Consider the following 26370-nt stretch of genomic DNA (forward strand, 5'->3'; position numbering starts at 1 on the left):
GATGATGATTAGCCAATCAGTAATGATGATGTAGTGGTGCTTCGGAATTACACACAAGGGAGTCAGTGAGCAGGAGAACGTGAGAGAAGATGAATTTGGTACGGACCACCTGGTGTTGTTGTTGATTGTGTGCCAGTGTAAATTTTCAGAATCACAGCAAAAGGCTCAACAAGAAGTCTTATTTTTTTGGGAGTCGTTGAGCAGTAATTTTCTGAACTTGTTTGCAAAACAAAGAAAATTGAATTAAAATGAGCAAATGTATCAAAAACAATGCTTTCAAAAGATTTCCTGGTTGAACCATTATCATTCTATGAAAATATGGCATTCAACATTATTACCATGGTAATTTCTATCCTTATGGCTCATCTATTCTTTAATGATTGGGAGGAGATTGTTTGTAATATTTAGTATCTACATAGGCTCTGCTTTGATTTTGAATCAGTAATTGCCTTACTTGTTCAGGAACTTGAGAGCGTTTTTGTGAATCTGCTTCTTTGTCGTTGGCCATTGGATGAACGACGTCGATGATCTTACCATATTCCCCCATGTGAAAATTGATAATGATTCCAGTTTCATTCTTGTGACCACCATAAATGTCATGACAAGCTTACCTCTTCCTGAGATTTGTAATTCTTATAAACTGAATTGTACCACATTGTTAATTTAACTCCCCACAACATGAACACGGCTCCAACAATCAACAAGATAAATTTCAAAGGACTCTTTTTGTGTTTCCTCATTTCGACAAACATTGCTTCGTGAGATCTTCTCAAAGCTTCCATGTCCTCTTTCTTTCGTTTTGCGAGAGACTCCACAAACTTCTTCTTTTCCTCTTCCGAAAGATGTATGGTTCTTATTCTTTGATTGGTTTGTTCCGAACGATGATGTTCAAATTCTCGTTGATGTTTTAATAATTCTTCATGACGTTCTTTATTCCGCATTTCTGCATCGTATTCTGCTCTCTTGAGCGGATCTGATAATGTCTTGTAGGCGTCATTGACTTGTTTAAACAGTTCTTCATCACCATTCTTGTTATCGGGATGATGTTGCTTGACAAGCTGAAGAAAGGCTTGTTTGATTTGTTTCGGTGATGAGGTGCGGGAAACTCCTAACACTTGGTACAAATTATGATGAGAAGATGAAACTGCTTGTAAATGCAATCTCGATGTTTTGAAGAACATGTTAATATTTACAAATAATATTTCGGAATGATTAACGAAAATTATTCACACAAAATTTTTCTCGAGAGGTTGCAGTGAAAGAATGAGAGCGTTTTTTAATTGATGATCAAGTCGCCGTTATTATGCTTCGCCTTCCAAAGATTCTTAATGTTTAAGGTTTTACAATAAACCTGTTCCCAAAGTTCTCCTAGCATTCTTAACTTGTCCATGATCCTTTTTGAGTGCTATTTCACCTCGCAAAAGGACTTATCACAACCTCCTTGAAATGATTAACCAAAATAAAGGTAAATTTTTTGGCGCGATTCGGGGTGTTTGGTACATATGGACATCTTTCCATTTCAAATATTGTAAAACAACTCCGTGATATCCTTTTCTTCCTCCATTCCACTGTTAAAAGTGCACTCGTTCTGAGAAAAGTACGAACGAAACACAAAAAAGAATGTCATCTCTCCAACTCGCCCTTCTTTCAGCAGTACTGAGTTTGCTCTTATTTTCTCTCCATTCAGTGTGTGCAGCTCATCATTCCTCCAGCCCAATGGCTCAATCCTTGCCTTTCAAGCTCATTCGTATGCAAGAACATTTTCAGGGAGCTAAAGTCATTGCAACTCCACAAAAAGATGTTTCGTATTCCTTGCAAACTGGACCAAAGTTGTTTCTGTCTAAACCAAGTGAGGAACCATTGCATCCCATTTGGCCTCTCCAATTCAATTGTACTCTCGCCAAGATCACACCCTTCAACCATGACATTCAATGGACCAAGCTTTATTATGATTACAAGAACAAGCTTGGAAGATTTGATTTCTTTGACAACTATTACGACATGGACAACTCATGGGGCTCGATCAATATGACCATCTTGTGGATTGGAAATGTGGTATGGTATGTTTATCCCAAAGTTAAACAATGCTCGCTGCGATCGAAAAACCTTCCTCTCATTTCTCCAGATTGGCTCAAAATGACGAATTATGTAGGGAGAACTCTGTTCAGGGAGATGTACTCAGATGTATGGCAGTTTCCAAACGTCGATGAGCTCGATGGAATGAGATACTATCATAGGGTTGGAAATTCTTCTGAAACCAAAACTCCTCTTCGAAGCACCAATCAGATCAATGATCCTGGAGCTACAGATTATTTCGATTTCACAGTAGGTCCTTCACACTTTAGCTTGTATCAAGTTCCAGTGTATTGTAAAGACGATATTTTCAACCATTAAATGCATGTAACATGAAGCACTTTTTCTCCTAAAATTTGTTGCATGAATGACTCTTGAAACACCATCTTTCTTTTGCGCATGGACTAACCAGTCCACTGATCCGATATGCACAAGCTTGGAATTGTTGTTTATGGTTGTCATTATAACCCATTTCTTCGCTTTCGATTGGAAAGGATAATCTCACTGCCTCTCTGTGAATACATCAATTTGTAACCTAAAAAATGCTCTCCAAAGCTTCCACTGCCATCTCTCAAGCGTTATCTTCATCACCTGCGTTGAGTGTTGGAATCGGTGCTGCAGTTGCACTTTACGGAGCTTGGAAGTTGTATCAAAAATTGTATGCTCCTACCGTTGTGAAGAGCCTTCGAATTTTCCCTGTCAAATCATGCAGAGGTAGGTAAATTTTAAATCATGGTTTGCTTGGCATGATCTTGTGCTATTCTATGTACTTCTTTGTAATTGCAATTTTATTTTTGTTAATTTTTCATGATGAACAATGCATAATCATGGTCTGAATTGACCATTCGCCACAAAATTATGAATAACTTTAAAATACACAACAGGATTCGAAGTTGATGAATGGGAAATTGGTGAATTCGGATTTCTCTATGATCGAGCTTGGATGATTGTCCGAGAAAAGGACAATAAATTCATCACCCAACGTGAAGTTCCAACCATGGTACTTATCAAAACAATTGTGGATCCAAAAACAGGTACCTTGCATTTGAATTTCCCAGGTATGGGAGTAAAATCAGTTCAATATACAAGACACATTGAAGTGAATGACTCAAATGCTGACAAGGTGAAAAAAGTTACTATTTGGAGCGATACTGTCACTGCTTTTGATTGTGGAAATGAAGTCGCACAATGGCTTTCAACTTGTCTTAAACAAAACGTTCGTCTCGTTCAAGTGATTGATCAATTCATCGATGCAAGAACTGACAAGACCATTGAAATTAAGCATCATCAAAGACCACCTGAAGAAGATGTGATTAGACCTTTTACTGAGCAAGGAGTTACAATTTCATACGTTTCTCAGTTTGCTGACGCTTATCCCTTCTTACTGACTTCAGATAATTCAGTTCGTGATTTCAACAAGCAAGTCATTGCTGACCAATCATCCAACGCAATTTCTGCATGGTTCAATACCTTGTGTACGATTTGTTTGGAGTGAACACTTACATTGATAATTGGAACTTCCGTTCAAATATTATCATTTCATCTCCAGCCATTAAACCCTATGAAGAAGAGAAATATAGACAAATTGAAATTAATGGAATACCATTGTTTGGTGTTAAACGTTGCACGAGATGTACCATGCCAAGTGTAGATACTGCAAAGGGTGTGAAGAGAAGTTTCATTACTGACTCCCTCAATAAGCATCGTTTTTGCAAGGTTGCAGATGGTACAGTTTTTGGAATGAATTTGTGTCATCAGGCAAAGAATGTCGGATCCAAAATTCGTGTTGGACAAGAAGTGAAAGTCAAAGAAGTCGCTTTTGTTAAGTAAAACTGCGAATTGTTTTTGTGAACATTGATCCTCAAAGCCTCGGAGGACCACATTTTGATTAAAATGGCAAAACAAGCACATTACAAGGTCTTGCTTTCCGTATGTCTCAAATGTCATAACATCATGCTGTCAACAAACATTCACGAATTAAAAAATGCCCACATTTGTGCGTCGTTTAGTGAGCAAGAACAAGAAGAGATTGCAAGAAGACAACTTTGATCTAGACCTGAGTATGTTGTTGTTTGATTTTGTGCTTTCTCATCACGTTAAATGATTAAAATTTTGTACAAATTTTTCCTTGTCATCACGAATAACCACTTACCGGATAAAAAGCTTATATTACCGACAATGTGATTGCAATGGTAAGTGAGAAATATGAATCATCATGGCAATGGTTTGCAAACAAAACCGATTCGAATGAATGAATATACAACAACAATAACAACAACAATTACAACAATGGACTTGTCATTGATTTTTGAAACTACTTTTAACAATCATGACACTTTTTCGTCCCAACAACAAAAACAACATGATAATGACATCAATCAGGGTTTTCCGAGTGAAGGTGTAGAATCGATCTATAGGTAAGCTCTCAATCCGCACAATTTAAAATACCACCATTACCCTATCCTAATGTGTCTCACAATTTGAACTACTAAAGAAATCCACGTGATGAAGTCGTAGATTTCCTTTCAACGAAACATGGAAACAAATATAAAGTCTATAACTTGTGCTCGGAAAGAGACTATAAAGATGAAATCTTTGAAGGCAGAGTGGGTATGTAGAAATTGAATTTCAATGAATGTGTAGGGTCATATGACACAATGTTTCTCATTGCCTCATATGCTGCTTGGCAACATTTTCATTCTCGGTGGTCATTGCTGTAATCTATAATTCTCATGCCGAAATAGCTCGTTTTCCTTTTGATGACCATCAATCTCCTCTCTTTGATTCGGTTTTGGAATTTTGTGTTGATGTTCACGAATTTTTGAGCGATGGAAAGAATAATGCTGCTGTGGTACACTGCAAAGCAGGAAAGGGAAGGTAGGTTTGAATTCAATGAATATGAAATTGAAAATCTATTGTGCCATTGACAATACTATTTTGCTTTAACTATTCATTGAACAGAACTGGAGTAATGATTTGTTGCTATCTTGTATTTAGTCACACTTGTAAAACTGCGTTAGATTCATTGCAATATTATGGTGACAAGAGAACAAAGGATTCCAAGGGTGTCACCATACCTTCCCAAAGAAGATATTGCTATTACTTTGAACAATACCTTAGAAATCAATTCCCAGTGAGAGGTTCTGTAAAATTAACTCGTGTAGCATTGAGACAATTCTCTAAATCAACAAAATATTTTATTGCTATTAAGAATTTAAAGAGAGAGGAAGTTTTCACAAGCAAGCAAAGTAATAAGGTAGCTACCAACGAAGATAGCGTTGTAATAACGCTCGACGATCCAATCGAATTATCTGGAGACTTCAAAGTTTGTTGTGTGAAAAATGGAGTTAATGTTTTGAAATCAGGAAATTTGTTCCATTGTTGGCTCAACTCACGATTTATTACAAATTATGTTAAAAACGCTTGTCCTGGTAATGGTATGGGCGTTAATACTTATCACAGCTCATTGGATGATGCTATTCCTCTGATAAAAAACATCAGTTTAGGAGCTACATCAGAACAGAAAGTTTCACCAGAAAAAGATGAAAGATTGAAGAATGGACGATATGTCACAGTTTCATTGGCAAAGGATGAATTGGATGGTCCTCATTCGGACAAGCATCACAAATCTTTTGCTGAAGATTTCCAAGTTGATTTAACCTTTGAATTATGCAACATGGAAAATGTTGAAGATGACTCATACTTACTTGGCCTCATCCCAAAAGAATTCCTTTCTGATGAACAATCCAAGAGGCTCTCAAATTCTCAAACACAGAGAAGGCAATCTGCTGTCACTCGAGGACTTATTATTGACAGCCATGATGACACTGTTGAAATCATTGATGAAACTGCTGATAGTGTAAAAACACCCAAAGCAGAAGATCAACACTTTTTCCAATAGAAACAGTTGACTGTACTTTAGCAAACTAGTACTCTTGCTCGAGTTCTTGCAATAAATTGAAATTCAAGCAAAAAAATTGGTGACGATCATCTGTTGAAGCGCTTTCCATCTTGCAAAAAAACCGCTTCACACCAAAAAATTTGTCAAACCCACACTTGCACAAATCATCAATTAAATTTCGGAAAAGCTGTAGAAGCAATTTCAACACCCTCTCATCATGCCAAAGGAAATCTCTTCGCTTGCTGTTCCAGAGTCTAAATTACAGCTGCTATTATCGGCTACTCCGTTCATCGGAACAAATTTGGAGACACTAAAAGCAAGGATACTTTCTGATAGTAAGTTTATTTCTGAATTTTTGAAATTGTTGATTTATTGTGTGGATATCCATATTTCGTTTCCGTAAAGATTTTCATGCTTTCAAAGTTGATCAACTGAAAGAAATGATTAAATTTCTCAGAACACACGCTGGCAGGCGGGATTTAGCACTTTCGGGAAACAAATCGGATCTTGTTGCTAGGCTTTCTGTAGCCTTTTTTCAACCTGGACAACCTACTTCTTCTTCATCATCCACAGCCTCTTCATCTAACACCTCTTCAAGCACACCACCACCATCAAAAACAACCTCTCAACCTAAATCATCCTCTTCTTCTAAATCAAAAATTACAAGTATGAGTCCCCTGAACTCTCTCAACCTACAAGTCGTGAGGAAGGAGGAGAATACACTAATGGAACTCTTTAAAAACGACATGTCCATAGGTGGGAAAATTGATCCACATCATCATGGTGAAAGGTTTTTATATATCAAAGTGTTCAAAAACGAAAATGCAAATTTTTCACTGGATTTTACACTGTCACAAGAAGAATTTACCAAGCTGACGACGCCAACAGAGAATTATCAAATTCAAATTCATTATTTTTCACATGATATGAAACCTAAAAATTGGAGTACGGAATATTGGATTGTTGCGAATGGAATACATAAATTGGAGCCTCCAGCTATGAACAGGAAGATTGCAAAGGGTATAAAAAAAGATTTACTAATCGTCTCTACACCCTTTGTGGTAAAAGGAAATCAAATAGTATCAGGTAGTAATAGGCTTGATATTAAATCCGGACCATACTGCATGTTAGATGGTAGATTGTTTGTTATTCTTACAAAAATATTGACAACAGAACAACTTGTAAATATAATTGAATCACAAGTTCCCACAAAACATAATTTAGATTTAGGAGATAATTTAGAAACATCAGCCAATGATAATACCTTAAACTCCTTATATATTCAAACTACACCCACAAAATCTGATCATTTAGCCATACCGCAACAAGAAGAAAACACTACCACCACTCCATATTAACTGAAAGCGAGAAGTCCTCAATTGATAGTATTCTTAAAGCAATCCAACATGAAACACCCATAGATAAGATGGAGGATGCCATCGAAGAAATTGGTGGAGGAGACGAAATTGTACCCCTCAGAGATCCACTCTCACTGAGTCCTATTGAAATACCTGCAAAGGGAAAATATTGTGTACACAAGTCATGCTTTGATTTAGCTGGATATTTAGATTTTGGACAGGCTTCAAAGACGTATAATTGTCCCAGGTGTGATAAACCTCTTCCATTTTCTGAATTAATCATAGATCGCCATATGCAAAAGATAATATCTGAAGTGGGACGTAATGTGGAAAAGGTACTCGTTAAGGATGATGGTAGCTTCACCATTTGTGACGATGCTCCAAAGAAGAAAGTTTCGAATGTTGTCAATATGGCACAAGTTATAGCAGAAATAGATGAAGATGAAGGAAACAAATCTCCACCTTTTCTCTCGTTTGGAACCTCATCACCCCCTTTCTCCTCGACTCCACCAAGCCATGGATTATCAAGCAACAACATGTCAACAAATTCCTCCTCAAGTTCAAATCGTTTATCTACAGGTATTACAATAGATGATGCAATTGAAATTGACTAAGACAGGATTCAAAGTTGGAGACGGTAGATATCAAGATTGCTGAGTATTAGTTTAGAAGGTGATAACGATAATGCGTCTCAATTTCAACGACAACATGCGCATCGTAATCATTTTTGTTATCGCACATTAAAGAGCGCCTGCAACGTTCAAAACACATCCAAACAAAAAATACAATCAGGTCATCGGTGCACAATCATTTCCCCGAGCCACACCAGCATTACTAGATCATCATGTCTTCTGTACCAACCGAAGGAAACCTTACGGAAACTGAAAAGAAGTTTCTTGAAGATCAATCCGATGTAGAATTATACAAAGAACAAGAGGGCATTCACAAGGAAGATCCAGAAGATGAATACTTGAAAGTCAAGGATCGAGAAGATTCATACAATATCATTTATGAATTTCTCAAACAATTGAGTCCGCAAACTGAATTGTGGAGAATCAGTGTTCCAGCCTATATTCTTCAACCAATCTCATTGTTAGAGAAAATTTCTCACTACTCATCTCCGAATAATACAATTGAGAAGATCAATGATGAACAATCTGCCGAGAAGAGATTTATTTCAATTTTGGCATGGGTCATTAGTAATTGGAGAACCATTCCTCGTCATGGTATGCAACAAAGTAAACCATTCAACCCTGTTCTTGGTGAGATTTTCAAATGTGAATGGACTCATGGCGAAGGAGATGTTTCCAAATTCTTAGGTGAACAAGTTTCCCACCACCCTCCAGTATCAGCATTTTGTTGTCACAATGAAAAACGTCAATTTACGTACACAGGTTATGTGTTTCCAGTTACATCATTTTCTTGGAACAGTGTTACCACTTTGATGGATGGTGAATTCAAGATTACTCTTGGAAAGTTTAATGAGGAATATATTGTGAATCATCCTCCTGTTAGTGTCAGTAATGTATTGTGGGGAACTACTGTCATTGAAATTTATGATTATCTCAAGATTAATTGTCCAAAGTCTGGTTTCAATGCTTCAATCTATTTTGACTATGGAAAAGACAATTACTTGAGTGGATATATTTATGATGCGGATGGTTACAAGAAGCATTGGATTGAAGGAAAGGTTAATCAATCTGTTGAAATTCAAGATTTATCAACAAAGGAAAAAAAACTTTTGTATTCAGTAGAAACCTTATCCCGTCCTCCAAAAACTATTAGACCTGTCCATGAACAAGAGCCAAGAGAATCCAGAAGAAATTGGCATAAGGCTATTTATGCATTGAAGAAGGAAGACTTTGAAGAGGCTCAACTCCAAAAACACTTGGTTGAGGAAAGAGAAAGGGCTATCAGAAAAGAAAGAGCTGAAGCTGGTATTACTTGGGCTCCAAAATATTTTACATTGGAAGGCGAAAAACGATGGGTTCTCAAGAATTTTGACTGTTTTAAATAAGCATTAATTACAAGCATTGTAATAGCTGACACGGTAATTAAATCAAGTATATTTTACAAGTGACTACAGTGTTATTTGATGGAAGCAAGTTGATCTCTAATTTTTGAAAGACCTTTCAACATGGTTGAGAGTGTTTCCTTGTCCATCTCAAAATTAATTTGCTCTGTTTTTGGCATGACTCCTGTCGAAACTGCTGGATTTTGTACATTGAGCTGAATAACAACGCTTGGTGCTGCCATCTTTTGAATGAGGTTTGATGCAGTGCTCAAATCTACCTCCATTTCATATCCACTAATTTGGGTAATCCAATTTGTGTATTCAATGCTTGTTCTTTCCAAACGCTATGGAATTTCAACACTGTTCCAGCAACAAGTTGTTTCAATTTATCGTGGGAGGTAAAAGCAGGATCATTATCAGTAAATAGCTCCGATGACAATATTTGTTCGGGAGTATTCAGTTGATGATAGACACAATATTGAATCACAAATAAAACAGCCGATAATAATTGTTCAATAGCAGAATGATAGTTCGCTTGTTGATTTTGTTGTAATTGCTCTGCCACGGATTCAACAAAATCTCTATTAAATCCGTCAAATCTTGTTTGATATACTCTCACAAATACTTGTTCCACAAACACTTTGGAAGGAGCTTGTAACAATAAAAGAAGAGGAGAAAGTGAGATGGTTCTCGAGTTGTTGAAATGTTTCATTTTTTTTGTAATGAAGATATTTTTCTATTACCGACAGTTTAACATATTTTCAACAAGACTATAGTGATCATTGACATTCAATTTCAATTTAAATACTTCACATTATTGAATTGTACTCTTAGAATTATAATAATATTAATTTAAAAAAAATGAAAAGAACCTTTGGAGAAGATCAAGCCCCTTCGGATCAAGATCCAACAGTAAGCATGGAAGATGATCAATCATCGGTTGCTTCCGATCAATCATCATCTACAGGTGGATACAATAGAGGTAGTAGAGGAGGCTATCGTGGTGGAGGTTATAGAGGAGGCCGAGGAGGTTACCGAGGTGGTGGAGGAAATTATGCTTCGAACAATCCAAAAAAGCCAAGACAATACAAACATGCTGTTGAAAAATTGTTTGATGATTATGCCACTGAATTAGATTACTCAAATAATAAGAAGGAAAGAATTTACAAAGCTGCCAGAGATGTAACAATAGAAGCAAAAAGAATTGTATTTTTACTTCATAGATATGACCCAAAATTAAATAACAAGGAAGATGTATTGAAAGAAGCAAAAGAAAAAATTGATTTTATTGTTACGGAATATCTTTCTCCAATTTTAAAGGAACTTGAAGAGAAGTTTAATGAATACTTCTGGAAATATGCGCGTTCATATTCTTTTGGATTGCAAGAATTTATAGAAGGAATCAGTTTTTATTATTATATCAAAGATGGCACTCTTGCAACGTGTGAAAACATTGAGCAAGAGACGAAATTTCCCGTTAGTAAGCTGGACTATTTATTAGGTATTGCAGATCTCTCTGGAGAATTGATGCGATTTGCAACCAATCATTTTATGATTGAAGAAATTCCAACGACTGTTATGAATTTTATGAGTGAGATGCATGCCAATTTTATGTATATTCTTACATCAAGCAAAGGCCTTTCTCCGTATGAAGAAAAGGATCTCCGACATAAGGTACGTTTTTTCTGTGGTGAATTTAAATTAATGTGTACGATTTGGCTCGCCCTGTGACAGATTGAAATAATGGAAGCATCGCTCACAAAAGTCGAGAAACTTTGTTACAACATTGCCCTCAACAAAAATGACAAATATACCAGTAAATTGCAACAATAATTTATTTGAACAACTTGCTAGTAATTTCGCTAATATCTTTTAAATGGGGTTCTAATTGTTGCAATAAGGTTGCAGAGGTGGTTTCAGCTGGTGACGTGCTGTTGTTGACGTCTAGCAAATCAGTAAGCGCTTTTCGAACTTGAGCTACCTGATCAACAATACTAATTGTTTGAATTGTCTTAATATTTGGTTTAACTTTTTGAAGTGATGTCGTGTAGGCTGTGGTTTGCCTTTTTCTTGACATGGCTTGCTTTGATTTTTCATTCTGTACATCGATGGAGCATTGTTCAGGCAATATTGAGTTTCCTTTGATTTGTCCTTGATTAATTAATGAAAGAATGTTGTCAATCACAGGCCTCATATCTGAGTGCAGGAATGCAAGTATGGTATCTACTGACTTGGGATTGGTTAAAATAAAATTGACGATGGCATGTATCAATAGTACTTGGGAGACACTTCCTGCTGACAGTGCCACTTCAAAAAATGCTTTTAAACATGTCCACAGCTTTGGTTCAACAGCATCTGTACATTTGTCTGAAACAGTGTCAATCAAGTAGCAAATGCACATTCTAATCCTTTCTGATTTTGGCCAAAAGTGTTGTCTTAAACAATCAATAATTTCTATCAAGTCTTCCAAATGATCAAGGAGGTTCTCAACCTTGCGAAGTATTTGTGCTGCTGTAAGGATGGCCTCCTCAATATATCTATCTGAAAATCCTGCATCTGAGAGATTGGTATGTGCAAGTAACATGAGAGAAATTATACCCTTTCCTTGCTTAAAAGCAACAGGTTTGAATGTAATAATGCTCCTCAAAATTGCAGCATAGGCAACATTAATAGGCTGAAATGTGGAATGTGCAATCTTGCGCGCACAGTGATTTAGAATTTTGCTTCCGTTTTCGAATAGAGTATCTAAGTTTTGACATAACATATTAATTGGTAAAAGAGCTGCTTGACTAATTCGTTCATCTGAGAGACGATCATAGGACAAGTCAATGAGACTTCCAATATCATTAATATTCAATTTGTTAATAAAAGGCCTCAATACTTTTTCTGCTATCATCCATTCAAGCTCCACATCGTCTTGATTCGAGGTATCTGCTATCCTCAGCTCTGGTGGGCACAAAAATAAATTGAACGACATGGTTTGTATGAGCTCCTTCAAAAGATCCAGATAATTCTGTTGGAATCCTGAATTATTATTAAATAGAAATGCAAGAATATCCATACACAAGTCTCTTGTTATATCTGGGTTCGATACGTCGAACAATTCTCTCCAAAGTACGATTTGTATCTCTGAAAACCAATTAGAGAACTTATTTTTCATTAAAAGCTCACAAAAAGACGTGAATATTTGATGGTACAAAGGAAGTCCATCCACAGTATCGTTCAATAGCATAGTATCACAAAATTTGATTTGCTTAATAAGGGCTTCCATAAATTTGCTGATTACTGGACTGTTTTCTGAACAATTTTTCAAATATAAGGTAAGAAGAGTTGATTTTGAGGTGGCATGTAGTACATCTGGATCTGTCGTTGTTGATTTGATTGTTAGATTGTTATCCAGAATATTGTCCTCAAAAGGTATCATTAGAAATAGTTGGTCACATTGTTCATTTGTCTCCTGTACTAAGTTAGATTTTCTAGGCATAAACAATGTTTTGGTTTTTGATACAATAATAGACCTAAGAATAAGCTCCTTTTGCTCACCCAACAAGGGTAAATATGTTCCAACTATGTAAACTAGCATTTGTATACCTTTTCTTGTAGTGTTTTTCTTTGTTTGTAGAGAATCACAAATTTCTGCAATTACATCTCGCAAAATGTCCAATTTAATCTCAGTCGATTTTTGTTTCCTTCGGTTTTCTGTGTAGTTTTGGATCAATAAAACTGCTGAGCGTAATTGGACGAATAGATGGATAAATGCACCGTTATATTTGTCGTTGGTCAATCCCTGATGAAATAGGCTTTTACACATTAGTAGATACTTGAAAATAAAATTGTCGTTTGCATTTACGAAAGAGTCTTCAGTAAAAACAGATGTTAGAAAATCTGTGTAAGCTACAATGGATAATTCAACTTCCTTATCGAAATCTACGTCTGATGAGGATGCTTTGTTATTATTATTGCACTCCATTTCTTCAAAAAAATTCATGACGAGTTGATGAATTTCGTAAATATTTTCCATTGATCGTGCACACTTTCCTTCTTTCGCTATTGTTTGGAGAGTGGTTAGAAATGATTTTAGTAATTTAATGTACTTGGTGTTTTTTTCTCGGATGCACCCATCCACACAAATACAAAAGCCTTTAGTATTTACAATTTCAAAGATGTCATCTATTGTTGACAGATCAGCCTTTTTGAGAGTAGCCAAGCAAATCAGTGCTATCATTGAAGCACCATAGCATACAGACGATTTAGCATCATCGTCAAAAGCATTTTCCAATTTACTTGAATATTCATCTATACAATATCGGTATGCCAACGCCACTTTTTCTTTATCGTCTTTGACAAATGAGTGTAGATTCTTTCTCTCGTGCACATCGGAAGGGTTTGCAAACAGCGAATCAATAGCGGAATAAATTTGATGATGTTCAGACATTTTTTTCCAATTATTTTTTGAATTTGTAATTTTATTATTAAACCAAGGGCATAATTTTCATTTCGTCTGCAAGTACCAACCGAAGAGATTGGCAACTTTGGTAAAGATAGCATTCTCTTTGAAAAACTTTGGCCGTTTAACCACTCGTTGTTGTTCATAGTGAAAATTTATCAAAAAAAACCGAACAAAATGCAAAGAAGCACCTCCTCTTCAAACAACAAGGCTTTGGAAGATCATCCACATTTGATGGATGCACCTGTATTATCGGCAAGCCCAATAAGGAGCTCAAAGAACACTCCTCTCAGCTCCAATAATTTAGGTGGAGTAAATTTGCAAATGAATTCATCACGGAATACGTTCGTAACCCCTTCATCTATTTTAAGGGATGTTTCTTCCTTAAACATTAACACCTCTCTTACCATTGAACTGAATCAACACGATTTAGTGTTTAAACAAATGGAAAGGCAGAGATCGGAATTGTACCAACGAATGCAAGATAGAATCCAACGAGCAAAGCAGCTTGGACATATTTGCAAAGATCAAATTGGATATTTGAAGACCAAAATCATGGATCTTGAAGAGAAAATTAATGAAGCCAACAACGAGCACTTCAATAAGCATATACTTCAGATAGATCCCAAGACGGCTCTCTCTACGCTGTCTGAAGTACTGTCGGATGAAACTGATAGTGTGGAAGAAGATGCTCGAGAAGATACAGAGAGCCTTCAACTGGCTAACCAACTGTTGTTGGATCAGGTGCACCAATCTCATTCTCATGCCTCTAAGGGAAGCAATGTTCTTTCAGTGTCGGCCCAATTCAAAGATAACGACGATAAGGAGTATGAAGCCAGTGTATCATCACCATTCGCTAAACGCTCCCCCAATAATTTGATGAGCATGTATCACATGGAATCTCCCATAAGAATTAGTCCCTTGCGGTCCGGAGAGAACAACATGTAAAAAAATGGTTAAATTTGACGAAGAGGAAGAACACAATGGTGGAAAGCATTCGAACGAATTAAACCATCCTTTGCAACATCCTTTTTCCGCTGTATTAGACGATGCACTCAATATGAATGATCGCAAAGAATCACATCTGATTCAACGATTACACAATATGAAATTAGAATCAAAATTCACAAAACAAGATTATGTGGTTTTAGGATGCATTACTAGTATTTTGTCCATGGTGGGAGTGGCAGCTTTCTATCCGCTCCAAAAGGTAATTCACTACCCTCCTCACATACATCACTTCATCACCAAATATTTAGCTCCGTATACAAGACATCATGCTGCATTATTCTTTGCTCTTCTAGGTTTAATATTATTGTCATAAATTTTGTGTAATAATAATCATCATTTCCATTCACGATTTTGCATGATGATGATGAACAAACAGTGATCGTCCAATGGTTCCGACTTGTAAATAAAAATGTCAGACTTGTATTTTAACTTGCGAATGGCAAGCAAACAATTCGAACGACAAAGGTAAGAAGATTTCAACACAACCGTCGCTAATATCGCCAAGTAAAAAGAGTGAAAAAGAACAAGCAAAACAACGATTAAAAGTCAAACAAGCTCTCGAAAAGGGAAATGTAGAAGCTGCTCGTATTCATGCTTCCAATGCAATTCGGTTAGGAAATGAAGCAAATAATTTTCTTCGTTTATCATCTCGTCTAGATGCTGCAGCAAGTAGGTCCGTATCATTGTGCCATTTCAAATCACTCCGATTAATATACCTTTTGATGGATTTCAAAAATTGGAATAATTATTTGATCAATATGTTTTAATTCGAATGCGATTAATTTCAAATTATTTTTAAATATAGAGTGAAACAAGCAGATATGATGAATACAGTAGCCAAAACATTAGGAACTGTTGTAAAAGGTCTCGATAAGGCTCTTGAAACTTTGGATACTGAAAAAATTGGTACAATTATGGATAAATTTGAACAACAAGTGGGTGATGTGGATGTAACTGTTCAATACATGGAATCAAGTATGAATGCAGTAACAAGTACCAATACACCAGAGGATGAAGTCAATTGTAAGTGTGCCACACTTAGCAATATTGAATTTTGCGAGAATGATTGCAATTGGATTCGATTCATATTTTCTTAAACATTTCCAAAATAATTTACATTAATACTGAAATTTATTAATTTTCAAATATTAATTGCCCACTCAACATAGCTCTCATGGCACAAGTCATTGATGAAAATAACATGGATCTCGATCAAACACTTTCACTTGCTAAGGTTGGAAAGGACGCTATTAGTGAAATTCAAGCAGAATCTCTTAAAAAAGAAGTTGAAAAACAACGAGAGAAAAAGAAAGCAATACTTTTGTAACATGTTTGCAACAATAGATGTTTACTTCCAAGCACTTCACAATAAATCATTAAAAAAATATTCAAAACAAAATATTGAAAAAAACAATGAGATCGGAAGATAGCAGTGCTACATCATTGGATCATTTTGTGGTCATGATACTTCCAGGAAATGGATGTGAAGACATCTTGGATTCAAATTGGTATAGTGACTGTAAAGATAAAATTGAAAAATTGTTTGAGAATGACATTTCTAGGAAAGTTACTGGTATGTTCAGAATGCTAAAGCCATTGGATGAATTTAATATTAATTAATTTCAATGAAATGATATTTGTGACAATGGATTTTTTTATTACGGATTATTATTATTTAATAATCAGTGATTTGCAAGGATATGCCAGATCCATATGTAGCAAGAGAATCAATTTGGATTCCATTTGTGGAGCAACAATTCAAGCCCTATGAAGGCAATGAGCAGTGTAAATTCGTTTTAATTGGGCACAGTTCTGGAGGTAGGTCAGCATTGAAAAAAAGTTTTGCATGAAGACTTAACTATCAAAAGCGGAATGTGCAATGAGATACATGGAGAAACACCCTCTGCATGCATGCATTCTAGTTTCTGCTTGTGTAACAGATATGGGGGATGAGAATGAAAGAAAGAGTGGCTATTACAACAGAGAATGGAAATGGAAAGCAATGAAACAGAATTGCTCGACCATCATTCAATTTGGATCTAAGGATGATCATTTGGTGGACTTTGAAAGCGAGCAAGAGATCGTGAACCAGAACTTGAAGCCCATTACTTACTTTTTCGAAGACAAGAACCACTTCCTCAGTTACACAGTGGATGCTGAGATCATCAAAAGCTTCAACAACGACATTATTAAAAGGAATTGAGCTGGAACTCTTCAACAACCCATCTTTCCCTTAAAATTGAACAATCTCGAGAATTGAATTTAATTATTTATTTAGTGTGAAGATTTATTCGCTCTTTTGACTCTTGAGCTTCTTTCTGGTAATTCTACCTGGCTTGCCTCCTTGGACCAAAGCAGAGAAAGGTGACATATTGATGTGCTTCTCGGAGTCAACTCTAACAATGAATGAAGGAACGTTAACAGTTTGCTTACCAACACGGATGTGTCTTTGGAAAATGAGTTGACGAGCATGGTGGATGGACTTGGACAAACCGAGCTTTTGAACGATGGTTTGCAATCTTCTTTCCAACAAGTCTTCAGTCTTCAAGGACAAGATGTAATCGAGTTGTTGCTTGCTTTCATCCAAAAGACCCAATCTGGTCATTCTTCTCAACAAAGCAGAACCTTCAAATTGTCTCTTCATATCGTCTTCTGGCAAAGTGAGCAAGTGTCTGGCGGTCTTACGAGCACGAGCAAGATAGTATTGGAGTCTCCAGATTTCTTGCTTGTTCTTCAAACCATATTTACCGCACATCTTCAATTCTCTATCCATACGTTCCTTTTCGAATGGACGTCTTGGTGGCAAGGAGACCTTGCTGTGGACTCTATAACATCTGTTTTGGACCATCTATTAATTTTGAGAGTTTTAGTTCACAACGATTGTTCAAGATGAAGGACGAGAATTGAGAAAAGAATGTTCAGAAAATGATGTGTAACGGTGAGTATGTGATACAAACCTTTTTGGCGTATTTTTTTCAACAAACAATTTTTAAAAATTATTGGTCAACCAGCAATTGTTTTTTACAATGACCTGCAAAGAATGAGCAAGCTTTGTGCTTGATACGGTTGAATGAGCATTCAGAGATGCTCTGGAGTTGAAAACGACTGTGGTCTCTATGCTTGTTGTCAAAGCCTCCTGCTTTTTTGTCTCTTTCATACACTCGGCCTCTTCCTCCAATATTCGTCCACCCAAAAAATGTTAAACAGTCATCACGAAGAAAACAACTCGGAACCGATAAACGACATCAGCCACGTTGAAATTCATCATTCGGATCCAACTATCGGTACCATCTTGAGCAAAACTAAGAGGTCAGACAAGAGAAAAAACTCAAACCAAAGCACTCAAAACCCAGTCCCAACACCATCAAGAACAAAGTATGAAGAAAAATTACCCTTTCCAAGATTCGGAGAGAAGCTAGACCAAAAAGCAACTCTTCCTAAAGAACAAGTCAACGAAATGGTAAATGAACGAAAGAATATTTTGTTTAGTTTGTTAAAGGTAGACAGACAAAGAAGAGAGTAGGTTCATCATCATACATTTCCGAATGATCCATGATGAAAATTGAATTGGTCGTGATGACAATATGTTAATTGCATATTTTATTCCAAATAATTGATATAATGGTAACTGAATAACTGTTTCAAATGTCAGAAAAGATATTTCTATTGGTGAATTCATTCCCGAGCTTAATGCAGTGAAAACACTTCAAATGAAAGGAAAAATTGGCAGTGATATGGGATTTTCTGTTCGAAAAGAAAATCTTTGTGAAAGAATACGAAATAATCCAGCTGTTTATGTTGAAGGGCTTGATGAAAAACTAATAATAAGGCAAGATTCGGAAAATGCCTATAGATTTTTGCACATTGAAGAAGCCCTCTATTTAATAGATATTGGTGCATTGATATTAATTTTTGAAAAGGAGCCATATCAGTTATGCAATTTGTCAATTCAGGAAAAAAAAGTAATCGCTCGAGTTGGACATGTAGTAGCATCAATTCAAGAAGCATTTGCTTTATTTATTCGTCATTCATCTATTTCAAAGCACTTCTTTAGAAATCCTGAAGATCTGATAAACTCATTCCTAGCATATTCATATCTTAAGAAATTAGGATTTTCCATTCAACGACATGACAAGGATAGAGAGGAAAAAATGAAGACCAAGCTTGAACGACAAAAAATGAAAAAAAACCAAAAAGAAGAGACCAAGATTGAGGACTCTACACATGAGAATGTATCAACACAGGATCAGCTACAACACCCAAGAACAGAAAATGAGAAAAAGAAACGGAAAATAGATAGTAATGAGAAGTTAGAAAAAACTCCATTACAATCCTTTGACACCCCAACGCCAATAATGCCAAAGAAAAGTAGCACTAGAGTTTTATGGAGCACTTTTGATTGGTTTTCACAACAACAAGTGAGTGAGGACTTTGAAACAAATGTTATTCCTCTCGCTTACAATCTTGAATTGAAAGACGAACAATTATTGGAGCAACAACTATTATTTGACACGCTGAATATTATTAAGAGTGGGATTTACATTTCGCACGACAAGAGCATCATCACAACAGACTCCTCTCTTCGATCAACTCTGGGGTCTTCAAGTCATAGCAGCATGGGTTCATCTGAACAAATTATGTTTGATGTTTGGAAACCTGGAGTAAGCTTTAATGAGCCTCCTTCCATGATTATTATTGTGACTTCTTTTTCCAACAGCACTGTTCCCACAATTAACGATATTTTCAAAGTGGGCGAACATGGTTCGAACCAAATCCCAATTTTTCATTGTGTTATTGGTGATGGTGGCTCTGTCATGTTTATGAATTTATGTCCATGCGAAATTGAAAATCTGTACTTGACTTCTCCAACCAACCACGGTAGCTTTAAGTGACATGGAAACAACAACTACCAATGATCAAGAAGAAGTGGTCATGATCCAAGAAGATGCCACAAAATAAAACGCCTTCTTTTTCGCTGTACAAATCGTACTTGGAATTTGGGTGGCGAAATTCACCCAAGTTGCATTACAAAACAACCTGTTCCTATTAATAAATCTCAACGTCTGAAAAATTATTATTTTCATCCGAATCAAAACAACACCCATGCACCCACGATATGCCTTGTATTTCATCGTGTTACTGGCGTTGTTCTCATCACTAACGCTCATTCTCTATATCAAATATTATTCTACAAAGACACAAATGATTATCGCGAATGCTAATACAAGCGGACAACATCATCATGGTATTTTACATCCACCTCCTGGATCGAATATAATCAAAAGAATAGTGAAAGAATTTATGATACAACACAAAAGGATGTTGAAAAACAATCGGACGGATCGCCAATCCATGAAGAGGAAAATTCAATATCAATTCAAAAAACTCTTGGTGATATGCAACAAGCTGAAAAAAACAAAACAGAAAATGTTCAGCAAGTGGATTCACGAAAATTTAGTCACAAAACAGATATTATTGATGGATTTTATGACGAGAGAATTGAATTAACTGTTGGAGATGTTGTGAAAAGCGCAGTAAATACTAACTTTGACGAACAAGAAACAAAGGAAGAGTCAGTAAATTTCCAATTTACAAGAGATCCTTCGAAACATATTAAATGCAGAAATACTGTTCAAGGAGCAGACTATATTACTGACTCCAGAGGGTACATTTGCAGTATTATGCATGTAGATCCAAAAACCCATTGTTGTAGAACAGACATCAATCCAGACCAAGCCAAAAAAGATGGCCTTCCTCCCATAGAGAGATATTCTTGCTCAACCTGTAATACCAATAATCAATGTTGCTCTTCATATGAACATTGTGTCAGTTGTTGCATGGACATTGACAAGAGAGAAGATTTACGAAAAATGTTTCAGCAAAGAAAGGACGATAAGCTCTTTAAGGGTGTAAAAACAGTTTTTGAGCTTTGTTTATTGAGATGCAGAACTACATCTAGAAGCGTTCAAAATGAAAATAGGTTTAAAGATCCAACCTACAGATACTGTTATGGGTCTATTAATTAGATTCACCGAGAGTTGGTACGGAAAGAGTCAAATCCTATCAAACGGTGAATTACAACAATTTATTGGTGAGTCTTGGAGATGTTTTTGGTGAAGCCATATTTTTGGAAATTAGATTGATAGCAGCACTAGAAGAAGTACCAGACAGTGGTCTTAGTTGAACTGGCGATCTAGATTGGCCTTTGATATTTGTTGGAAGGGGAGCCGAGAAGGAATGGAGCGACCCTCGAGCTGGGCTGGTAAATCCCAAGCTATATTGCTTATCTATGTCATCACAACCGCTATTACCAAACATAGCGACGAACCCTTTTGGTGACATCATTCTGCTCTTTTCTGATGATCTAAGCTTCTGTTGTACAATAGCTGGATTTGAGCTTTCATATGCAATTCCAGTATTAATGAACATTGGAAGTGACTTGTCTCGAGTGAATTCTTCTGATTTTCCTACTGAGGTTATGAAACCCTTACCGTTGACCCATTTAGACTTGTCTGATGGTCTGAAAAAACTATCTTTGGGATCTGAATAAGGCCCAGCGGTGGTTATGTAAAGGCCTTCAATGTCTGCTACTGTATAGCCTGGAGTTTGTAGAGCTGAATTCATGTTGGCTTGCTGAACCTCAGATAGGTTTTCAATTGCAGAAGGGCTAACGTCAGCTCCAGAGAGAATATAGGAGGTATTGTACAACAGTTGTGGTGAAGAGTAAATCTTGAGGAATGGGTTGCCATCTGAGGCAAGTCTTCCCTTACCCTTTTGCAAAAACGAATGTCTCTGTTTGCTTGCACTGGATGATGAAGAAAACGAATCTGCAGAATGAGCAAGATCTCCAACTGAGAGCATTGAAGACGATCTTGATCTGTTTGGAGCTTGGAAACGTGGACTGCTTGATCTAGGCCGCTCCTGAATGTTTCTCCTTTTCTTTAACTTGGCAAATTCTTCTTCATTCATTTCAATTTCTAAATGAAGACTTCTGCCAAGAGAAGGGGAAAGAGGTGCATGAACCGATTGCTTACTTTCCTTTGTTTTCCCAAATCTTCTTGGTGAGCTATCTCTCTTTGGGGAGGATTGTCTTTGGTTGGCTAATTGTTCCTCCATAAACTTTCCAACTCGACTCATTTGCTCACTGAAGGAATTTTGATCCATCTTATGGGGTAGATCAATGGAAGATGAGGTTTCCATCTTTTTGTTATCTGTTGAATTTGGAGCTCCTTTCTCCCACGAGTAAATTGGCTTTACCTTCTTTTGTTTTGGCCTGTCTAAGGACTTATTAGCTTGCTTTGAAGGATTGCCATGTTTTATGGGCTTCTTCTCTTCCGAAGCTGATGAATGTCCTAAACTATCCTTACTCTTTGTTGATGCTGAGAAGGGGTTGTTTTCCTCTGTTATTTCCTCACATGGGTCCTCTGAATTTTGCTGTTGTACGGAGAACAAGGCATTCTTTAATTCATCAATCTTCGAGAGAGTTTTAACTGGGTAATTGTCCAGTAAGTGTTCAAAAGTTGTACGAATTTCAAGGATTGTGTTGGAGAACTCTGTATAAAAGATAATATAGTGATTATGGGCATACGAGTGTTATGACTTGTTGTTTATGAAACTACATACCTTGAGGAATATCTGTTGATCTTAGATGATCAATGTCCTTAATTCTCTCTTGCAAGGCCTTACCGAGCTTGTAATGACTCCCATCTTATCAATGGTTGATTTACCGGAATTTGGAGCAACGGTAGATTCCTTTTGACTTCGTAGTAGCCCATGAATTTCTTGCTGCTTCTCAAGCTTGAGTTGAAGAAAAAGAACGCGGTACAGCTCCGCAATTTCATTTGCTTGTTTTTCAATTTCATCTGATTTATTGATGGAGAGTGGTACCCATTTCATGGTGATGATGATAGACTTGAACACTATTAATGCATTAATATTTTTTTTAATATTTATTTGAGAACACTTTCAAAGCTCTTGGTTTAAGGTAAACGTTACGCTAAGAGAGACTGCTTTCATTCTGTATTGATAAATTATTGAATTTCACCACACTAGCCACTCGATAGTACTGTATTTGCAAGTTGGGAACTGTACCTTCTCGTTGGAATCATGCACATCGGAATGAGAGTGATGATTAGTCATCAACTGTCCATGCTTGAGAAGAACACTGTTCACCATGCATGCAAGAGAGCATGTGGCCTCTTCCGCACCAATTTATTGGTGAGACAACTTTTATTAATCCTTGCGATCCACTTTGAGGGTTCTTGTGAGACAAGAGTTTACAATGTCATTTTCAAGAATGATAACATTTAGTACGAGCTCGAAATAAATAACTTCAAAAGGATGCGTTCGACCGTGCGGTTTAACATCGTGTTGACGTCAGTAATAAATAGTTGGTCTGGAATCATTGAAAGAAGAAACAACAAAAAAACAAAAGTAATATCAAAAGCTACAATAACGTTTTACTTGATTTCAAAATGGTCTATGAAATTGTTTACTTTGATCACTACGGAAGAGTTGTAAGTGTACCCATTTGTTGAAATCAATTCTATTAAGGCTCTTTCTGTTTTATACATCCAAAGGATCTTGTTAAATTGATCGCCGAGGTTGCAAATATACCTTACAAGTTTGTTGGAATTGAGGACAAGGACTGGAAGGACTTTCAACCAACCACTCGATACGGATTGTTGCCCTTTGTGAAAGTTAATGACAAATGGACTCTCTATCAAAGTATTGCCATTTCCCGTTTCTTTGCTCAGGAAGGAGAAGGTAATTTGTATCCTACCGATCGAGTTGAAGCAACTATCACTGAGGAATATGTTGCCGCGTTGGAAGACGCTTACAATCAATTTGTTTATGCCACTTTCCTTGCTCCAGAAGACAGAAAGGAGGAAGAAACAAAGAGACTCACAGAAGGAGTCTTGAAAAATGTTTTTAAGGTATTGAATGCCGAGTTGGAGAAAAATGGAGGATATTTGCTCCCTGGGGATAGACTCACTTGGGCTGATTTGTATTTCGCCGAGTTTGCTAGCAACTTGGAGTACTATACCAAGATCAAGCCTGTGGATTTCGCTCCTCAAATTCCAAAGCTCAGAGAAAATGTGTTGAAACACCCAAGAGCAAAAGCTTATTTGGAAAGTGAGAGAAATCTCAGAAAGATCGTGTTTTAAGGCTTTGCAAAAATAAATGGAAATTGTTTCTTTCAAGACAAAAATATTATGCATTAGCCGGGAGTCGAACCCGGGTCACCAGCTTGGAAGGCTGGTATGATACCGTTACACTACTAATGCTATTCGAAAATATTAATGGGAGCCTCGTCGAGCATGCAAATACTTACTATTAAACTTTACTCAATGCTTCTTCTCAGCTTTATGAAATGGGCATCTTTTTTCATTTCTTCCTTGAAAGGAACGTCATCCGTTCCGTATTCTTCTAATTTGCACTTATTCTTGTAGAACTGAACTAGAGCCGTGGACACATTAAATACTACACATGTAACGGTTTCACACTTCCCTAACTTTCCAACATATGCAACCATTTCAATCATTAGCTGTCCAAATGATAAATTCTGCAAGCTTCCAAAAGAAAATGTTGCTCCAGGTTGTATTTTCTTTTCCTCTTTTGCAAGCATTCCAAAGTAAATCGTTTGTGGGTCTTTTTTAAATTGAACAAAGATTGATCCTAACAGCTCATTAGTTTCTGCATTTAAAAGGCATACAATTCCATGAGGCGTCGTTGCACTCTCCTCAATAAGACGTTTGACTTCATTATCATTGGTTCGTTTTCGTTCTTCTACCAATTTAAAAACGTGACCTTCTTTTCTGTATGCATAATTTACCATCGCTAAATGGTTCATACATTGACAGAAACAAATGATATTCACACCCTTGTAAAATTGAAAATTTTCAACAGTAAACACACCTCTAATTTCTTCTACTTGTTCGGTACGTGCAAGTCGGACAGAAAGTGGTGAAGTACCCGATGAAACAGTCATGGAAGGATGACATTCTTGTTCTATAAATTCGCTGACACGATTGTTGTCCCAGAACTCTCTCAAAGCTGTTCCGATTTTATTGCAGTTTAGTGAGTGGTGACTCGAACGAATCAAAGCAATTTAAATTTAACAACACATACGAATATCGGATGCTGTGGGTTGAGCCATTTTTTTAAAGTGTCGAGCCCTTAAAAAATACCGCAAGATGATCAACAGAAAAGACTCTGACATGCTCCACAGCTTGGAAAAACGGTTAGCAAAGATTGAACAACAAACGCATTACATTATCTTTACCCTCCAACAATTAAATAACATACTCGATGAATACATACAAAACCACGAGGAAAGTACACAGCACCCTCATCACATTACTTTAAACACACACCATCCACCAATTGAAACCGTCAATAATTCAAATGTTGAAAAACCAGAGAAAAAGCCACCAGAAATTAATACCGAACGACCAACGCCACTAACACCTGAGAAAACAAGCATGAGAATACAACCCAAGAAACCACGTACAACCGTCAAAGCCAAGCCAAGAAGAAAAACTAACCAAAAGATGAACAAAGTTCACAACCACGTTGTTCATGACGACGATGAAATTGGACAAGCACTTACGATCCACTTGACCAAACATCAACTCGACAAGAAACATGTAGTGGTTAGAGGATTAAGAAAAAAACATCTCACCCTTTATTGGATCCAGGATTGCTCTCCACCCTGCTGTACCACGACTATTATGACATGAATTCTATGAAGAACAAACTGGTAATCTTATATATTTGTTTATTGACTAATCAGCACTATTTACTAATTCGTGACCTATTAATATGATTATTGATAACCCAATATTACTAACCATTGATATTTCAAAAAACATTAATAGAACAATCCTTGCATTATTTTCGCCATCTGTTCATCGATGGACTTAACCCGCTCCATTTATAGCAGTTGCTCAAAACAAGCAAGAAACCTGTTAATATTTGAAATATCCTTACAAAAACATTTGACATTCTGAAGTCGTATCCTTACTAAACGAACGTCTAATGTAACGTACTGAGGCACCGAAGGGCCAATAAATAATATTTAAATTTTTTTAAAGTGTTCCAACTTGTACAATCCTTTCGTGGAATATTAGTGTTGGGCTCGGAGTTGCAAACTAAACTCCGTTTTGCACTGGTTGATAACATAAATTACAAATACTTTTGGCTCTCTCAAAGGCAGTACCGAGCATGTACTGGCTGTAATAGCCCAACGATTGATGCTTTTGCTCAATCTTCTCGAAAATGTACTGAATGTGGTTAATGTAATTCAATTGTACCTGCTTGTCATCTTTAAGAGCTCGGATAATTTTCTCAAGCTGTGATAACTCTCCAAGACTTGTCCCACTCAAGTTTACATCTCTTCTTCTAATGTATGAAGCAAAGGCTACTTGTTTTCTAATTTCGTTTGGACATGCAATGCTTATTACTCGAGAGGCTGTTGGTAGAGGTAAAAATCTAAAATTTCTTCCAATCGAGCAGCCTGACATAAAGAGTTGTTACAAATTTCGGAAAGTCCATGACATTATGG

The 26370-nt window shown here is 36.6% G+C and overlaps 21 protein-coding genes across 21 annotated transcripts in view; 14 read left to right on the forward strand and 7 right to left on the reverse strand.

Annotated features, from left to right (window-relative positions):
- Positions 1–373: 373 nt before the first annotated feature.
- Positions 374–1181, reverse strand: C9374_001362 (uncharacterized protein; the record flags this gene model as incomplete). Its single annotated transcript, XM_044689514.1, has 2 exons — positions 374–529; positions 612–1181. The coding sequence occupies 2 exons, from the start codon at positions 1179–1181 to the stop codon at positions 374–376; spliced, it is 726 nt and encodes a 241-aa protein (XP_044551760.1).
- A 439-nt stretch (positions 1182–1620) lies between these two features.
- C9374_001363 (uncharacterized protein) lies at positions 1621–2394 on the forward strand (the record flags this gene model as incomplete). The annotated part of the gene is made up of 1 exon (XM_044689525.1): positions 1621–2394. The coding sequence occupies one exon, from the start codon at positions 1621–1623 to the stop codon at positions 2392–2394; it is 774 nt and encodes a 257-aa protein (XP_044551761.1).
- Positions 2395–2615: 221 nt separating this feature from the next.
- Positions 2616–3903, forward strand: C9374_001364 (uncharacterized protein; the record flags this gene model as incomplete). The annotated part of the gene is made up of 3 exons (XM_044689536.1): positions 2616–2787; positions 2958–3548; positions 3623–3903. The coding sequence occupies 3 exons, from the start codon at positions 2616–2618 to the stop codon at positions 3901–3903; spliced, it is 1044 nt and encodes a 347-aa protein (XP_044551762.1).
- Positions 3904–4057: 154 nt separating this feature from the next.
- Positions 4058–5974, forward strand: C9374_001365 (uncharacterized protein; the record flags this gene model as incomplete). The annotated part of the gene is made up of 6 exons (XM_044689547.1): positions 4058–4133; positions 4237–4265; positions 4456–4490; positions 4568–4683; positions 4818–4950; positions 5035–5974. 6 exons carry the CDS (start codon positions 4058–4060, stop codon positions 5972–5974), a joined length of 1329 nt encoding a protein of 442 aa, XP_044551763.1.
- A 217-nt stretch (positions 5975–6191) lies between these two features.
- Positions 6192–7332, forward strand: C9374_001366 (uncharacterized protein; the record flags this gene model as incomplete). Its single annotated transcript, XM_044689558.1, has 2 exons — positions 6192–6309; positions 6380–7332. 2 exons carry the CDS (start codon positions 6192–6194, stop codon positions 7330–7332), a joined length of 1071 nt encoding a protein of 356 aa, XP_044551764.1.
- A 68-nt stretch (positions 7333–7400) lies between these two features.
- Positions 7401–7946, forward strand: C9374_001367 (uncharacterized protein; the record flags this gene model as incomplete). Its single annotated transcript, XM_044689569.1, has 1 exon — positions 7401–7946. The coding sequence occupies one exon, from the start codon at positions 7401–7403 to the stop codon at positions 7944–7946; it is 546 nt and encodes a 181-aa protein (XP_044551765.1).
- A 230-nt stretch (positions 7947–8176) lies between these two features.
- C9374_001368 (uncharacterized protein) lies at positions 8177–9349 on the forward strand (the record flags this gene model as incomplete). Its single annotated transcript, XM_044689580.1, has 1 exon — positions 8177–9349. The coding sequence occupies one exon, from the start codon at positions 8177–8179 to the stop codon at positions 9347–9349; it is 1173 nt and encodes a 390-aa protein (XP_044551766.1).
- Positions 9350–9620: 271 nt separating this feature from the next.
- Positions 9621–10058, reverse strand: C9374_001369 (uncharacterized protein; the record flags this gene model as incomplete). Its single annotated transcript, XM_044689591.1, has 1 exon — positions 9621–10058. The coding sequence occupies one exon, from the start codon at positions 10056–10058 to the stop codon at positions 9621–9623; it is 438 nt and encodes a 145-aa protein (XP_044551767.1).
- A 149-nt stretch (positions 10059–10207) lies between these two features.
- On the forward strand, positions 10208–11179 carry C9374_001370 (uncharacterized protein; the record flags this gene model as incomplete). The annotated part of the gene is made up of 2 exons (XM_044689603.1): positions 10208–11020; positions 11081–11179. The coding sequence occupies 2 exons, from the start codon at positions 10208–10210 to the stop codon at positions 11177–11179; spliced, it is 912 nt and encodes a 303-aa protein (XP_044551768.1).
- Position 11180: 1 nt separating this feature from the next.
- On the reverse strand, positions 11181–13781 carry C9374_001371 (uncharacterized protein; the record flags this gene model as incomplete). The annotated part of the gene is made up of 1 exon (XM_044689614.1): positions 11181–13781. One exon carries the CDS (start codon positions 13779–13781, stop codon positions 11181–11183), a length of 2601 nt encoding a protein of 866 aa, XP_044551769.1.
- Positions 13782–13970: 189 nt separating this feature from the next.
- Positions 13971–14741, forward strand: C9374_001372 (uncharacterized protein; the record flags this gene model as incomplete). The annotated part of the gene is made up of 1 exon (XM_044689625.1): positions 13971–14741. One exon carries the CDS (start codon positions 13971–13973, stop codon positions 14739–14741), a length of 771 nt encoding a protein of 256 aa, XP_044551770.1.
- Positions 14742–15213: 472 nt separating this feature from the next.
- Positions 15214–16131, forward strand: C9374_001373 (uncharacterized protein; the record flags this gene model as incomplete). Its single annotated transcript, XM_044689636.1, has 4 exons — positions 15214–15269; positions 15310–15477; positions 15610–15827; positions 15974–16131. 4 exons carry the CDS (start codon positions 15214–15216, stop codon positions 16129–16131), a joined length of 600 nt encoding a protein of 199 aa, XP_044551771.1.
- Positions 16132–16217: 86 nt separating this feature from the next.
- C9374_001374 (uncharacterized protein) lies at positions 16218–17007 on the forward strand (the record flags this gene model as incomplete). Its single annotated transcript, XM_044689647.1, has 3 exons — positions 16218–16377; positions 16491–16622; positions 16673–17007. 3 exons carry the CDS (start codon positions 16218–16220, stop codon positions 17005–17007), a joined length of 627 nt encoding a protein of 208 aa, XP_044551772.1.
- Positions 17008–17091: 84 nt separating this feature from the next.
- C9374_001375 (uncharacterized protein) lies at positions 17092–17652 on the reverse strand (the record flags this gene model as incomplete). Its single annotated transcript, XM_044689658.1, has 1 exon — positions 17092–17652. One exon carries the CDS (start codon positions 17650–17652, stop codon positions 17092–17094), a length of 561 nt encoding a protein of 186 aa, XP_044551773.1.
- A 348-nt stretch (positions 17653–18000) lies between these two features.
- On the forward strand, positions 18001–19696 carry C9374_001376 (uncharacterized protein; the record flags this gene model as incomplete). Its single annotated transcript, XM_044689669.1, has 2 exons — positions 18001–18323; positions 18457–19696. 2 exons carry the CDS (start codon positions 18001–18003, stop codon positions 19694–19696), a joined length of 1563 nt encoding a protein of 520 aa, XP_044551774.1.
- A 504-nt stretch (positions 19697–20200) lies between these two features.
- On the forward strand, positions 20201–20830 carry C9374_001377 (uncharacterized protein; the record flags this gene model as incomplete). Its single annotated transcript, XM_044689680.1, has 1 exon — positions 20201–20830. The coding sequence occupies one exon, from the start codon at positions 20201–20203 to the stop codon at positions 20828–20830; it is 630 nt and encodes a 209-aa protein (XP_044551775.1).
- Positions 20831–20879: 49 nt separating this feature from the next.
- C9374_001378 (uncharacterized protein) lies at positions 20880–22700 on the reverse strand (the record flags this gene model as incomplete). Its single annotated transcript, XM_044689691.1, has 2 exons — positions 20880–22277; positions 22491–22700. The coding sequence occupies 2 exons, from the start codon at positions 22698–22700 to the stop codon at positions 20880–20882; spliced, it is 1608 nt and encodes a 535-aa protein (XP_044551776.1).
- Positions 22701–23278: 578 nt separating this feature from the next.
- On the forward strand, positions 23279–23971 carry C9374_001379 (uncharacterized protein; the record flags this gene model as incomplete). The annotated part of the gene is made up of 2 exons (XM_044689702.1): positions 23279–23320; positions 23384–23971. 2 exons carry the CDS (start codon positions 23279–23281, stop codon positions 23969–23971), a joined length of 630 nt encoding a protein of 209 aa, XP_044551777.1.
- A 176-nt stretch (positions 23972–24147) lies between these two features.
- C9374_001380 (uncharacterized protein) lies at positions 24148–24963 on the reverse strand (the record flags this gene model as incomplete). The annotated part of the gene is made up of 3 exons (XM_044689714.1): positions 24148–24644; positions 24723–24860; positions 24936–24963. The coding sequence occupies 3 exons, from the start codon at positions 24961–24963 to the stop codon at positions 24148–24150; spliced, it is 663 nt and encodes a 220-aa protein (XP_044551778.1).
- Positions 24964–25000: 37 nt separating this feature from the next.
- Positions 25001–25546, forward strand: C9374_001381 (uncharacterized protein; the record flags this gene model as incomplete). The annotated part of the gene is made up of 1 exon (XM_044689725.1): positions 25001–25546. The coding sequence occupies one exon, from the start codon at positions 25001–25003 to the stop codon at positions 25544–25546; it is 546 nt and encodes a 181-aa protein (XP_044551779.1).
- Positions 25547–25957: 411 nt separating this feature from the next.
- The window catches only part of C9374_001382 (uncharacterized protein), a gene marked incomplete at both ends in the record, with an annotated part of 1890 nt that continues 1477 nt past the window's right edge, over positions 25958–26370 (reverse strand). Inside the window, one exon of the mRNA XM_044689736.1 lies at positions 25958–26322. Coding sequence (XP_044551780.1) covers positions 25958–26322 — 365 coding nt within the window. The remainder of the gene's footprint in view (positions 26323–26370) is intronic.

Source organism: Naegleria lovaniensis (genome assembly GCF_003324165.1).
Source record: "Naegleria lovaniensis strain ATCC 30569 chromosome Unknown tig012, whole genome shotgun sequence".
Classification (NCBI taxonomy): Eukaryota; Heterolobosea; class Eutetramitea; order Acrasida; family Naegleriidae; genus Naegleria; species Naegleria lovaniensis.